General features: G+C 37.4%; 1 protein-coding gene across 1 annotated transcript in view; it reads right to left on the reverse strand.

Annotated features, from left to right (window-relative positions):
- Positions 1-16,294, reverse strand: part of LOC146000874 (E3 ubiquitin-protein ligase TRIM45) — a 118,106-nt gene that overhangs the window by 31,152 nt on the left and 70,660 nt on the right. Inside the window, exon 2 of the mRNA XM_083138405.1 lies at positions 1,079-1,248. Within this exon, the coding sequence (XP_082994531.1) occupies positions 1,079-1,247 (169 nt within the window). The 5' untranslated portion in view covers position 1,248. The remainder of the gene's footprint in view (positions 1-1,078; positions 1,249-16,294) is intronic.

Here is a 16,294-nt window from a genome sequence, read left to right on the forward strand (position 1 = left end):
TAATTCACTGCGTATGATCTCACAGCATCAAGCACACGTGAATCAACTCACTGGCAGTCACTCGCTGACGGTTCGCAAAGAAAAAAAAACAAGTCCACGAAAACAATAAGTATACGGAGGTTTGGCACAGAGGTGCTCTTGCTACCAAACTCCTGACAAACTGTGTTGCAAACTCTGAGTCCCGCAGTTTTATATCTCTTTTGAAAATTTCAGTTCGGAGGACGTTGAAGAAGCGTCGCTTCCCTCACCAGCAAGGTTCGTCTACCCTTGGCGCATTGTTTTCGAACGAGGGCAACTCATGTCTTCTGGCAGGTACGGGAGGATTAACTTTCAGTCTCGCTGGCACCAGGCTCAAAGATTCGTAGTTGGCCCATGAATAGCCTTTTTATAACCAATTCGGTCTTACGTCGTGGATACTCAGTTAGTCTCCTTGAAATTAAATCCAGATATCATTTATAACGTGCCGCTTCGGTTGTCCAAATTCCAGTTCAATCCGTCGACTGGAAACGGAGATATTTCATAAGGTCTATTTTCGTACTGGTGCCTCGTAAAGAATGAACCTTGTTGACAATCGTTGTCGTGACTCTGAACCAGTCCCTAACTGTCGTTGTCTCGCTCGACTTTCATTTTGCCGACAGATATATAAGAACAAATCAAACCTCAAAAACAAATCTCACGCAATACATCAGTAATATGTTGATTAATTATACTTAATTAAACTAAAATATAAGACAGAGATTTACATGTCCAAAGAATACCGTGACACCCCAAAATATCTTCAAACTAGGAAAAAGGGGAAAATATAGTTATCATCACTATGTACTACCTAGGTATATTCCGAATTAAATGTAATCCTAGTTGGCGGATTGGCCATTATTATTGTCATATTCTTTATTGTGAGCACGCCATTGAGATCATTTTACTTGTTCATATATCGGAAGATCCAATTTGGATTTTCCTACATTCCAAACCAATTTTGGAGATAAATCTGAGATCGTTCATAATAATGGAAGACACTGTGTAAACAGTGTTTCAAAGTAACTACAAAATACTATTAATACACATGATGTATTCCCACCTTCTGACTGAGTGTCACCATTTTGAAGAGTTGCTTCTGGAGTGCTGCCCTCTAGGGCCTTGAGGCAAGCTGTGCAGAATGTGTGGAGGCAGGGGAGCACTCGAGGCTCCACGAATTGTCTTTTGCATAAGGAGCACTGGAAATTGTCCTGTATGGCCTCAGGGAACATCCTGCAAGAAAAGAAGAAATATTTCAATTTTCCTCCAGTATAAACTATATTGAGGCTTAGGCCAACCAAAAATGAAAGACAATTCGCGGCCGCTTTAAAATAAATTGTCTTTGAATAACAATAAATATATTACGTAGGGGCTAATAGTAGTGGTATTTACAATAGGGACAGTGCCGGAAAGGAAGAGCTCTCATCAAGCAGATTTGCTATACTTAAAACAAGCTCAACATGCCCATGTGAGCTTTTTGCTCTAGTATGGCACCCCGTCTAATCCAAGATTTTTGTAAAAAATGCCCTCGGGAATTTTTCAGAAAAGAAGAGAATTTTTCGGAAAGGAAGAGAATTTTTCGGAAAGGAAGAGAATTTTTCAGAAAAGAAGAGCTCCCTCAGATTGATTTGTGCATACTTACAAAAGTTGCATCAGCCAGATTTTTGTCCATAAACTTGTCAAAAATTGATATTTTTTTGGCTACACCTGAAATTAATCAAAAACCCATACATACACACACATACACACACACACCCACCCATATACACACATATTTACTTCTGGTTTAAGTTTAATTGATAAACAAGGGGTTCTGGGTTCGAGTCCTGATAGATTGTGTGGCATTCCATACGTGAGATTTTGAATAATTACTGCTAGTTGATAGCTCCCAGATCTGAAAACCTGGTAAAAAGTGTTTTACAACAATATATTGTATAAAAACTGAATTTCTCAGTTTTCTTATTTTTTCATGTTTTATAACCACCCGCTCAGCCATACAATAGGAGAAGAGCGGGTAAGCATAATTAATTGTTTGCATGTTTTGCCAGCACGCAAGAGATAAAATCTACACGCTAGAAGGGAGCATTAATGATTTTTCTGTACGATTCACTGAAGGGGGCATTAATCTTTCTGTGCGACAGGGGAAAAAGTGTAACATGTCTGCAACATGTAAAAGTGTAACAAAGATTATTGAGATAAAAATACATATTTTCACACAGTGGCAATGAACTGACCCCCTTCATGCTGAAAGTAATTCTATTCTGATAATATGAGCCTAGGCAAAGACTTAGAAAATATTATGACAGTTCAAAATCCAATTTTGTCTGTATTAAGGTCTCGAACCCAGTAAAATGTGGGCATATTCCATATTGAGAAGTGTTAATATTGTTGCATTGTAATCAGGGGCTTTGGGTTCGAGTCCTGATATAAGATTGAAATATATACAACTGCCCACACATAAGATATTCACTGCTAGCTGATAATACAGTTGAGGTTTCAAAGCTGGTAGAGTGTCTGGGGCCTCTCTGACAGCAGAGTGTTGGTATTATTGCTTTGTAATCAAGGGCCTCTGTGTTTGAATCGGACCTCTAGAATTGCTCCGTGACTCTCTCATTTCTTACATCATAAACATATGATTTTTCACCTATGAGAATAACACTACAAATGGTGTCATCAGGTAATGCCTCGTGGAATTCACAGATAATTTTAATGTTTGTCCTGTCATTCACCACAACTTGTTTCCTTTTTGAAGTGTTGATTACAAACATGGGTCTCTGTGCTTTGAATTCATCTGGAGTGTAATACATGTCAGTATTGCCAGTAGTGACCCTCTTGAAAGCCGAAAAAGCCTCATATAATTTGAGGAAATCATCCTTGGAAATGTCTAAATTGTAATTTTCTCTAGGAAATACCTCATTTCTGCCATTTTTAAGATATATGTTCTTGATGTTGCAGTTATCAAATTTACTTGAATTTTTTTCCTGATTATTGTGTCTTCCAGTCTGAAACAGTACCACCACAAAATCAGGCATGTCGTATTGTATGCTGGAGAATGAATTTGTAGCATCAAACTCATAATAAGAACCAGTTGCGGGCTTCTGTACAGATTGATATGTATAAAATTGCAGAGGAATGTGTGGATTTTTTAGGATATCAGCTTTGTATTTAAGAGCATAGCTGGCTTCATATTCAACAACTGGGATTCTTAGCTCCATAGTCTGAATAATGCACTTGCCTTCATCAGGTAGGGTATTAGGCAGAGCTTCCCCTGTAGGGTTTATTGTACTGTACCTCATCAAAGCATTATTATCATTGGCAGCTCTTCTAAATGTAATTCTTAAACCACCCTTCCACATGATATCTTTGTAATCTGAGAAGAATCCTGGCAACAGGCGCATAGGGAACAGCACTGTGTGGTTCTTAGATAATATCTTATCACCAGCCTCAAATCCGCCTATTTTGTAGTATGAAGCCTCGGTTTTGGATAATTTTAGTGTGGCCAAAGCTGTGGAGGTAATGCCGGGATAATCCACTCTGTTTATAACAACACCATGCTTTCTGATCTCAATTTCAGAGAACAGATGCGGCACAAAATTGTCTACCAATCTTATATTTGAATTTGCCGGATAATCTGTTCCATCGAGCTTTACAACATCAAATTTGATGTATAGATCTGCTCTGTGGGGGTGTATAAAGCCGTCCCCTACATCAAGATCAACCTCGATTTCTGTGTTGGGTTGATTTAAATTTGCAAATGTCCTCCTGTTTGGGGGGAATGATTGTAGCTCATAACTCTCAATATTTTCCATTGTATGTATTTTTATTTAAATGTTAATCTCTATGATTGCAGTTGTTGTGGCTCCAGCAAAATCAACTAATTCTTCTTTTTCATTAGTGACCATCAATTCAATGTAATCTATTCTATTATGGCACACAGGAAAATATAATGTTGGGGATGGATTGTAGATGATTGGCTCCATGAATTCGGAATTAGGTTTGAATGTTGCAATGATACCGGTTTGTTTGTGAGTGCCTATGCCATTTGATTTGGTGATCATACCCTCGGCCACATTACAGTGAATATTCAGAGTCTCTATGGCTAAGAATTTAGGTATATTCATAGCAGTGTGTTTGATGCCTGCTTCAAGTTTTGTGTTGTTCTCAAAGCCTAACAGCTCTCCTATAGTACCCAGATCCACTGTTTCTGTTGCAGATACAATCTCTACTCTGTGAGTGACAGAATTTTGACTTAACACTACACCTCTGGGTAACTGAGCATTTAGAGTGGACAGATTATACTGCCCTGGAGTGATGACAATTTTTTGATCTCCTACTGCAATTTTGTTGTTGTGGTGTGTAATATTAGGGATCAAGTACATGCCGTAAAATGCTCTGAGAGCTATTGTTTTGGGATACACTATGTCATCATGCAATTTGAGTTTCAATATTGAATTTTGGCTGGTGAGATGGAATACCCCCATGATGTTTCAGATACCACAAGGCCTTTTGAAAATCTTCAATTGATGGTTTATTTATTTGAGACATATATCTGAGAACAGATAAACACAAATGTCCACAATTAACATCTTTGAAATTTTGAACACGGGCATTATTGTAATAAAGATTAGCTGATTTTAGATATTTTACTAAATTTTCAGGTGGAACACCTCCAAATGAATCAAACACAAATGCCTCATTTTTTAAATATTTAAGATAACAGATCCAGTGAGTGCCCTGATTTTTGTACTTATCCAAATTAACAATGCCACACTCTTTGTTGAGTGGTTGTTCCGGTAAAGAATCAGACATGTACACACCCCTAAAATGTTTGATGCCAAGTGGCTTGATTAAAGCTTCAATATCTTGGTTTGTAAGCGGCTCTTGTTTTTTTTAAACTTATTCATGGCTCTCTTAACACCTTTGCCTTGTTTCTCCATGGCCAGGTTATGGCGCTTCTGCTCATCTAATTCTGCCCTATTTTTCTTGGCATCTATTACCGTTTTTGCTATGGCAGCTGATCCCCCAGCCAAGCTCCCAACAGCCCCGAGTGCTGCTAAGATGGCCGGGATAGTAAATATGAAACCCCCCACATGTGATTTTTTTCTTGATTGCTGTAATTTTTTTAATTGGGGGGTACTAAGCAACAATTTCATACCATGCCCCTTTGCAAGACAAGAGCTTTTTTTCTTGCGCTGCTTTTTGGTTAAAAGACTGTCAATAGTTTTAAGAGATTTGAGACCTGCATAAGGTATTTGATACATAACACCCTTGGCCTTCATTGTAGGTTTATTATATACATATTCACAACCCCCACCCCAGTTTTTGTTTGGTGTTCATAGCTATGGTGGTTCCCAATGCTGCTATTTTTTCACTCAAAGAAGCATCTTTGCTTACAAATCTGCCAAATGCAGCCTCTTCTAATTTTTTGTCTGCAACATGTCTCTTGTCAAGATCAGAATCTGTGTTGTATGCTATGTCATGGTCTCTACAAGCAGCATCTAGGGGATTAACACCAGGGTCCCCTCTGTTTAATCTATGATCCAATTTTGTGCCTGGACCACAATACTGATAGCCTGGAATGTGTAGTTCAAATGGCAGCTTGTTTATAATGTCATTAACCAACCCCCGGCCCTCAGAAATATTCCAAAATTTAGGTGGTAGAGTATTAATAATTTTTATGAGATATCCAATCCCCTTAGTGTCATTCACTATAAAATTAGACAATTTGGTGCTTATCATGTCCATAATTCCAACCTTTTCATTGTAAAAATTGTGGTTGCCAGCATTTTCCTCCCCAGCTATCACCAATAACCTATCTACAAGTTTCCTGACATCATCAACCCACACAAATTCTTTAGGCAGGGTGTTGTATTGTTTGATTCCACTGCCAGTCTTGATCTGTGACCATATGGGCTTGATTAAATTATTGTATTTTGCTCCACTGCTAGACTTGACTCTTTTTTGTGTGGGATCATTGTTCTGGTATAGAGCATCTGATTTTATTAATATTTCTTTGTAATGTTCATAATCTTGATCTGTATAGCTGCCAGGCCTTTTCCTAGTCATCAGTTCCCACAACCCAGGTGTGCCGGGGTACTTAACAAAAGCACCTTTTTCTCCGAGACGAGATTCTGAATAAACAATCAGATCATCCCCCATAAAAGTTACTCTGAAATTGCCAATTCTGTGTATGATGCTGCCATCAAGCTCTGTGTCAGCATATAAGCCAAACACCTCATCTTTATTGTCTTTAGGTGTGGTTAAATATTTTTGAGCAAGAAGACCCAATTCAATAGGATCCTGAGTAGCTTCAATTCTTCGAGGAGCAACAGGACTAGGTGTATGAATACTGGAAAGTGGGGTGATTGGATAATCTAATATGTTCCTTGCAGCTACAGGTACAAGCTCTGTGATCAAATTTTGATTTTGCTCTGTAACAGTTTTGATATTCTTACCTAAATTATTAATAGCATCAATTACAGGCTGTTCTGCTTGTTTGTGTTTTTCATAAATTCCACGGTTCTCTGATTTCCATCCCTTAAATCTTTTTACAAGATAATCTCTTAACTTAAGATCATCAATGATTGGCCTTTTCATGGTTATTTATTTATGTCTCAACGTCTAGAAAATCGTTGATTTTATTTCTGTATTTGCCACTATTGGGTGTTCTTGTCATATCAATAGTGACAAACCCATAACTGTCCTGGTTCCAGCACCTGCTGCAAAACTTGGAAAAATTATTGTAGCTCAAGTCCCCACCTACATATTCATCATGTATGTGTTTGAGGTTGGTATGATCTTGATGAAACACACATATAAAATTGCTGTTGTCTCGGATCAGCTGCTTCGGTATTTTAGAAAAAGTCTGTGCCAGGTAGAAGCAATCAATGTTTTTGTGTCGGCCCTGTGTAAAGAAATTTCTAACCTTGTTTTGATTATCCAGTATAATGTCATCAAACACAACAACAGAATTATCGAGACATTCATGGAGTGGCTTAACATCTGGTTCAAAAGTGGCAATATCCAATCCATCATATAGCTTCATCAGCTGCTGATATTTTAATTGTTCCAAGCTCTTAGAGAAGACATACAAGTGCCTGTTTTTCCAGTCTAACCAGTTGGGTGCCAATAAAAAATTATCAACCATTAGTGTAGTTTTACCACAAGCAGATGGCCCAACAATAAGACATCTAATATTATCAGGCAGCAAGTTGCCATTTCTCTTATTCTGTTGTTCAGGTTCTGGCAGCCTCTTTATAACATCCCAGGTGCTCATATTATTATTTTGTCTGCATCGATCCAGCTGTGTTCTGGGAGTCCTAGCCATTTGACAAGTATCTTGTTGCCTTTTCTGCGGATGATTTTTTCTATGAGATATGTGTCAGGCTGTTTAGTTTTGCTGAGTTCTTGTTCATAGAATCGGCCTTTGAGAATTTCTCCTCGGTGATCTTTTATTATATATGTGTTAAGGGTCCCAGGTTTAACTTGAACCACTGTAAATAATTCAGTGCTCCAGTTTCTTGTAAAACCTCTTTTGAATAAGTGCTTATATTTGCTGATTCTTACTTGATCGCCCACCCTGTATTTGGCCTTTCTTGTTGTTGGCTGGTATCTAGGATAATAAACAGTCCTGATCAATTTTTGCTCATCAGATGAAGTTACTTGAGAGGGTTTCATGTTGATTGTGGAATGAACCGAGTTGTTATATTTATGTAGAAGTTCTGGAAGAATATTAAGCCATTTATAATTACCTTGGAGTGTAAATTGTTTATACATAAGATTTTTTAGGGTTCTGTTGAATCTCTCTACAATTGAGGCTTTGAGATCACTGTAACTCGAATAATGTTTTATTGACTGGCTTTTAATAAATTGTTGAAACACTGAATTATAAAATTCTTTGCCATTATCTGTTTGCAAATGGCGCGGTGATCTTCCACTCTGATTGATGATTGTTCTGATGGCTTCTGTAACACATTTTCCAGTCTTGGATTTGAGTGGCACAGCCCAGGCAAATTTTGAAAATGTGTCTATCACAGTGAGTAGATACTTGTAGCCCTTGTTGATTTTGTCTAAGTTTTTCAACTGCCCACTTGCCATTTCAATCAAGTCGCTCTGCCATAAATCATCTATGCCCTTTGTGACTACTGGCAGTCTCTTATAATTATGTCTGGCTTGTCTGTGTAATTCATCAACAATAATTTGTCTAGACATAATATGAAAACAAGAATATTGCAACTATGGGGTGTTCAGCAGCTGATACTACAGGATTTTCTAAATATAATTTGTCTCCAATATGTATTTTAAATTCCAAAGTGCCATCATCTTCAGTATAGGCTGTTTCTAATGTATTGGGATCGGTAAAATCCTCTAACTCTACACTGGTGATTTTTACTTTGTTATCAGCATTTGTTATTGATAAGGTGGGGTAGTGGTGTGCCTGTGGCTGATGCCAATATTTGATCTTGATTGGTCTCAGTGTGCCTCCAACAAAAAACTGGTAATAAAATTGTGCCGGGGACAGCATATATATTTTGCCACCTGGTGTAAATGGTGAATCATATTCTTTGTTGGGGATGCTGTACAATTCAAGAATTACTGTATGTTTTGGATTCTCGATTATGCCTGTTATTTCCTTTTCTGCTGTGAGCAATCTGCTTGTTACAGATTCAAGGTGCTCATTGATGGTTCTAACAACATCATCATGGCCTGGCTTGATTTTTATGTCCACAATAAGTTTCTTGTATTGTTGCACAATCTCTTGAAGCTGGGTGGCAAAAACAGACAGAGCATTTGCTTGACTGGATTCCATGGTCCCTAGCTGTTGCTTGATATTAGCTACAATTTGTTGCAAATTTTCAACAACTGCCAATTTTGAATTTTGAGCAGTAAGATCATGGACCTGTCTTCTGATATCCTCAAACAGGGCATGCAGTTCATTAATATGTTGATTGGTTGGTAGAGTGGCCACTGTCTGAGTGAGTTGTTTGATCTCTGTCTGGATATTCTTGATATCTTCTGATTTCAATATGCGATTCACTGCCCTCTTAATATTTTTAAGTTCCTGTGATGTGGGAAGATTTGAAACAGTATTCTGCAAAGATTCAAGTGCCAATTTCACATTGTTTAATTCAGTAGCATCAGCCACATTTTGCATAGCATTTTGGAGCAGGGCTATATCTGCCTGAGAGGGTGTTGATTGCTGTAAAATTTCAAGTTTTGTTTGGATATCATCTATCAAGTGATGAAAATGAGATAGTTCAGATTCAGTGTTGAGGTTTTCAAGCTTTGTGATTTGTTGCTGGACACTGACAAGGGTATCTACAATTCCAGGCAATCGGGATTCTAGTACATTTGCCAAATCACTTTGCACTGCTGCTATTGTACCTTCAAGATGGGTTATGGAACTTTGAATTTTTCCAAAATCTTCATATGTTTCAAGTTGCAGCTTAATGTTTGCAACACTCCGAGTTATTGCATTCAAAGCATCAGAAGATGGCAAGTTGTTCATAAAATTTTCAAGTGTCTCAATTTTTTCTTTAACCTCGGCTATGGCATTGTTCAGGGGGTCCAGATTAGGTATCTGGAGTGACTGAATCTGTTCTTTTAGAGTGGAAATCACTAGATCAAAATCTTCTTGTGATTTTATGCTTTTGACAATTGTTTGGAGCTGTGTCTGGACATTATTTATCTGCTCTTCCAATTGCTGTTTCAATTGCTCGGAGTTGTTAGCCTGGGTCTTAAATTTGGCTTGAAGAGCTGCTACAGCTTCTTCCAAACTTTGAAAATTATCTAATGTTGCAAGGTCAGTATATTTCTGAAGCAGCAATTTGAGTTCAGAATCAATTTTAAGAAGAGGGTCCATGCATTGTGATTGTAAATTTGTAATTTCTAGTTGAAGACTGGCATTGAGTGTGGTTTGTAAAGCTTGTAAATCACTTCTTAATTTCTTGACTCTGACATCAAGCATCAGAATCTCATCACTGTGATCTTCATGTCTTGTATGACCAAATATATCATTAGGCATTTTTGTTTTAGTGGTTATTTATTATAGAGTATCTGATTCTTAATTCTATAAAAAAGGGTATAAGCTTGTCATATGACCCAGGGACCTCAATATATAAGCAGTCACCAGCAGAAACAGTATATACAGTGCCAGAAATCATGTTTGAGTGCTTAATTCTGTAAATATTTCTCCCTACTGAAATCTTGACATCACCCTCGGGGGTTGTAATAAATTGCAATTGACCACCTACAGGTAATTGGTAATGATTTAAATTATTGTTAAATATGTACAATGTTTTGCCTGTTTCATCATCATTATCTGTAAGTATGCTGTTCAGATGAATAATTAACAAGCCACTCAGTTTAGACAGCATATCAGGAGAGGCTTGTGGTGTCGGCAGATCCATAATAGCCTGTTTTTTGAACCCAAATAAGTTCATAGGCATGTTTATTTATTTCAAATCATGCTCTGTAATTGGGCATTGATTTCCATTTTTCAAATCACAATGCCCCCATGGTAGAGTATGTATGCCACATGATAAAATGCATCTCTTATTATCATGTGGGTCCAGGGCCACTTTTCTTACAATATTGCTAGTCAATAAGTGATCCTCACTCTGAATTCTGGATTCTGATGTTTTGATTAAACTCTGAGATTTGATGCAATTTTTATAATCTTCAAATACAAGCTCTTTTTCCACAGCTACTTTGCCAATGCCCTTGGCCTTTTTGACAACAGCACTACATGTTTTAAAACTATACACCTTGGCACTTAACCCAGCAAATTCCACAATAGCATCACCACATGTCTCATCTTTTAACTTGCCAGGCACCTTTTTGTTGTGGGGTTGAATTATTGTATGTTCACTGGTATCAAAATATTGAAACAATTCAGGCTGTGACATATCTTGATAAACATCTTCTGTTTTAATATCAAGAATAAAACTATCCGTATCCATGTACATCAGTTTTACACGATCACCATAAAAAGGTTTCAACACATCATAATACAACGTTAACATATGTAATTTGGACAATTCCAATATCACAGCCCCTACATAAATAGGTTTATCAAACTTAATCTTTGTTTTCTTCATGTTGAAAAGTGCCATGTGCTCATCATAAATTCTTCTGTAATTGAAGTTGGGCTTTGCAACCAATTTTTTGCTCAGGCTGGGGTCAGTAATTATTTTAACATCGGTATGTTTTCTGACATTTTCAATTGTTTTGCCATACACAGAATTCACCATCAATTTAAACAAGCCCTTATCAAATTGGCTCTTTGCAGATGTTCGAAGTTCTGTATTTGTATCAATGTATGGTTTCAACCATCTTGAGTGCCTGAACCTCAAAACTTTTCCAACTTTGGTCACTTGAACACCATGTTTCATCAGGAACTGGAGGTTTTTGTAATATATGACATATCCCTGTTTTGGCTCCAGAGTCATCATTAGCTTCTTCTGTTTAGAGCCAGGAGAGCACTGAACGTCGGGAATTGGGGGCAGATCAGAAAATTTATTGTGCAAATCATCTGGAATTATCAGATCAGCCTCTAAGAATAGACCATAGCCACTGTCATCAAAATCCTTAAGATCTTCAATATTGAAATCTTCAACCCATTCAAGCCCTGCATATGGCAGTTTTTGCATCATGGCGTGACCATAGAGGCTGTTTGCATCTACATACACTATATAATTTGATGGCCGTGCTGGATCATAATCAGGCATATATTTGTTATTTGCTCTGGCATATCTCTGGGAACATTGCACCATCCCTCCTCTTATACATTTCTCCATAAACAGATACTTATCTTGATTGTGGATCAGATCCAATTGCATTTTAGTGTTCAAAAACGTTGCAGCCCATGCTAGGCCCGGGGCACTGAAAAAATATAATGGGTCCAGTCCATAATTTTGCATAGAAGATTTTCTGAATGCCTGAATTATATCAGCTAAGAGAGTGACATCAAGTTTCAAATATGCCATGTGATAATCACCAAATGTCTGGCATTTTAAATTGTTCCACATCAACTGGGCATGGTGATAATCTTCATCAGTGATTCCAGATCCTCTGATTTTGCTGTAAAACTCTTCTTGTGGTGGTAGAGAACACTCATCAAATTTAGAAAAATCTGTAACATAGTCATATGGATATACACCCTTCCGCCTAATTAATTTCAGGTCCTGATTTGGAAACATGGCACGTGTGATTTTGAATTTATCATCAGATAATTGATTTGCCAGTGTAGGCAGGCTAGCCGATAAAAATCTGTAAGAATCAAGAAATCTTATGTGAATAGGAACACCATCAACTTTAATTATCTTGCTAATAGATATATATTTCTCATCATTTTCAGCTAAAATATTTAAATTCTGCTTGTCAAACCCCTCGTACCTGATCAGATGATGGAAATCATAATTGGATGCTCCATGGCAAAATATGGGGATAAATCTTGGTCTCTTGATCTGAATATTACAGCTTTTACACAGAGCCATTAAGAATTTACCATCTGTATGAGAATGGTGATGAACCTTGATATTTGTATCTGAAAATTCACAATCACATACCGGGCATTTTTCTGCATTGTTGAAATCTTCAATCTGTTTCTCTGTTAAAGGCAACATAGGCTTTGATTTTAATAAGAAATTAGATGCTATGTCACGGCACACATTTTCTATTCTATGTTTAAATATTTTGATGGCATTTGGTCCCCTGTATGAATATTCTTTAATAACAACACCATCCTGTACAACCACATAACAAAAGCTGGAAGGTTCATGTCGCTGGTATGATGTAATTGATGATTCTTCGGGATCTGGATTGCAGAATGCAAGAGGTTTGAGGTTCGATTCAAAATCACAGGCAATATATGCTGGGTGTTCCAACAAGGCTTCAAACTTTTTGAATTTGCAATTTTCACTTGGATTAGGCATCACCATATGAACAGGTTTATGGTTCCCACAGTATTTCAGATGCTCAATTAACTTGTTTTTTGCAATTTCTGCATTCACTTCCCGAACCCCTTTCACAATTTTTTGACCATCAAATACACTTAAACATCTTCTACACAACTTGAATATTGTATTGGATTTGTCTAGTTGTGTTCTCACTAAAGCTTCAAGATTATGTATCAGAGTATAATGGTGTGTATCATCCCCTTCAATTAAGAGCAGATCAATCGGAATAGCAGATTCATCATCAATTGTACTGATTCTGAGAGGTGCTATCGGGCAATTGCCAGTGGAACAAATAAATACATTAATAGATAATTGTTTGCCATTGATGTGCTTGGCTCTTTTTTCAAATTTATCAATATTCTGAACAGACATTGGATATTCTAAACCCTCCATTGCATCGTCAAAATCATGTTCATGCTGTTTGTAATAAGTTATTCTCTCAGGATTTCTTGAAACTGGATACAGAGCAGCTAAAATACACCACAAAAAGCATTTCTGGTCATTATTTTTTATATTGACCACGGCTCTTTTGTTTTTGATATTGGCAGGTAATGGCAGATATGTAGAACCTTTTAATGGGCTGAATTCAGAAATATTAACATATAACTTGTGCGGAGAACCGCATAGGCTCCATCCAGACTCTTTTGCTGCAAATTCAGAGTATTTAATGTTCAGTTGATCCATCAATCTGCTTATTATTCTGTCCGAATTTACATTTGAATATACAGGTACAGTTTCTGTTATGTGGGGCTGTGTAAATTTTGTGCCGTTTGGTTTCTTATATTGTACAAACAATTTAAGGGACAGCTTATAAGACCCATTTTGTGCATTTAGAATTGCCTGCACATTAGAATTTACACTCTTCAAAAAATTCTCAATTCCACATCTTGGCTCTGATTCAAACCGGTGATCCCTTAATTGGCCGTTAAAACTGCTACGGATAGGTGCATAGCGTGGCTGCTTTGCTGCCCTGGCATTAACAGGTGTTTCGTGCTTTCTTTTCAGACCAGAAGTAGATGGTTGTGTTGATGATTGTGCAGAGCAAGTATCTTTATGTGTATATGTAAAATATTCCATGCTGTATTTTCTATGGCATTTGGGGCAAATTTTTGTGGGAGTTCTGTATTTGTCCGGGTTACAAATTTTTTGGTGCTTGGCCCAATTGGGGCTGGATATATTCTTATTGCATTGATTACAATATTTTTGATTCGGCATTTTTGTTGTTGTTTATTATATACAATTTCCTGGGTTTCAATTCAAAACTTTATACTGAATAAAAAATATCAGTTGGGTTCAGCACTGTGCTGTGTGTATGTGTGTATGTGTGTATACACTTAATATTTTTGGCTTTGGTATTTATATACAATTTCCTGGGTTTTAAATCTAATCTCTATGCTTATTTTATGACAGGTTGTAAAGCCAATAGCCCACAAGTGGAAAAAAGAATAAATATTCATTCACACTGACTCTAAATATGAGTGGATTACAACAAATATCAGATTTTATATTGTTCAATTAAACCAAACAGGCCGGTAAGTATGAGAAGCACTGTATCAACACATCTGTTCCCCTCAGTCAATCTCACAATACTGGCTGATGCAATACTCGGGAATTTCTGTAAGTACTGGCGCTGAGGAGAAACATGCAAAACAAAAATCAATACTACCGTCTCGGGAATTGCACACATTGCCACAGAGGAGAAACATGCAAACACGGAGCAATTCTAGAGGGGCTCTGCATATTGCATTGTTTTAATATTAAATAAACAAATTGAACCTGGTATCCAATTGAACTTAAACTGGAAGTAAATATGTATGTGTATGTATGGGTTTTTGATTAATTTCAGGTGTAGCCAAAAAAATATCAATTTTTGACAAGTTTATGGACAAAAATCTGGCTGATGCAACTTTTGTAAGTATGCACAAATCAATCTGAGGGAGCTCTTCTTTTCTGAAAAATTCTCTTCCTTTCCGAAAAATTCTCTTCCTTTCCGAAAAATTCTCTTCTTTTCTGAAAAATTCCCGAGGGCATTTTTACAAAAATCTTGGATTAGACGGGGTACTACACTTGAGCAAAAAGCTCATATGGGCATGTTGAGCTTGTTTTAAGTATAGCAAATCTGCTTGAGGGGTGCTCTTCCTTTCCGGCACTGTCCCTATTGTAAATACCACTACTGCTAATCGAAAAGGAGGTCTACAATTTGGACTTATTCATTCCTGCTAAGGAAAACTGAACCACGCCGCATTATCACAGCATGTACTAACTATATTAACTTTCACCCACCACATTAGTTCTACCGTGCGTCCATTTCGATCTGCAGCCGAGAGATCGGGAGAAACGTGGCGGGCGGCGCTGAACGGAGGTGCCGACATTTGCGGCCTGTAATGCCCGCATATTTTTATGGACATATGCAGACATTTATATAAATATTGCAAAACTAGCACTAACCTGTGTTATAAGAGTTGTTCTAAGTGATGTCCACCTACATTCACACATTCCTGGCATCGTTTGATGAAATTTTGATTCACACGCAAAAGTTCTCCTTCCGTAATTCTTCCTAGTTCTGCCCTTATATTGTCTTTTAGTTCGTCGATGCTATGAGGGTTATTTCGGTAGACTCTATTTTTCAAGGTTCCCCACAAATAATAGTCACATACGGTAAGATCTGGCGAACGTGAAGGCCATAAACCTCTTGAAATTATTCTGTCATCAAACACCTCCCTTATAGCGTCCAAAGAATCAGCGGCGGTATGGGCTGTGGCCGAATCTTGTTGAAAATACCCATATTGTCTCTCATTATCTGATAACAACTGAAAAAACGGCGCGAGTATTTGTGTGCGGTACCTCTCTGAATTTATTGTGTCTTCAAAAAATATAGGCCCTATTATTCTTTTGGCACTTACAGCACACCACACACCAATTTTTGCATCGTGTAACGGAATTTCGTGTATTATTCGGGGATTTTCAGTGCTCCAGTATCTATTGTTCTGTGAACAAACATGACCACGCAAGTGAAACCATGCCTCATCCGAAAAAATTATTAACTGTGGATCAACAATACCATCTACAATATTCTGCAAAACCCAATTACAGAAATTTACTCTACTTACGTTGTCAGGGGGCCGTAATTCTTGCACTATAGAAACTCTGTACGGTTTTAATTTTAGTAGCTTAGTGGCTGTATGTGCTGATGATTTTGACACGCGCATCTCCTGTGAAACACGGCGTAGAGGTTTGTTTGGAGAACGTTCTAACGCTGCACCAATTTCATCGAGTTTTCCTTCGGTTAGAATCCGTCGTTTTTGCTTAGGTGTTTTAAA

The sequence above is a fragment of the Lepisma saccharinum genome, chromosome 1, assembly GCF_977018435.1.
Source record: "Lepisma saccharinum chromosome 1, izLepSacc3.1, whole genome shotgun sequence".
Lineage (NCBI taxonomy): Eukaryota > Metazoa > Arthropoda > Insecta > Zygentoma > Lepismatidae > Lepisma > Lepisma saccharinum.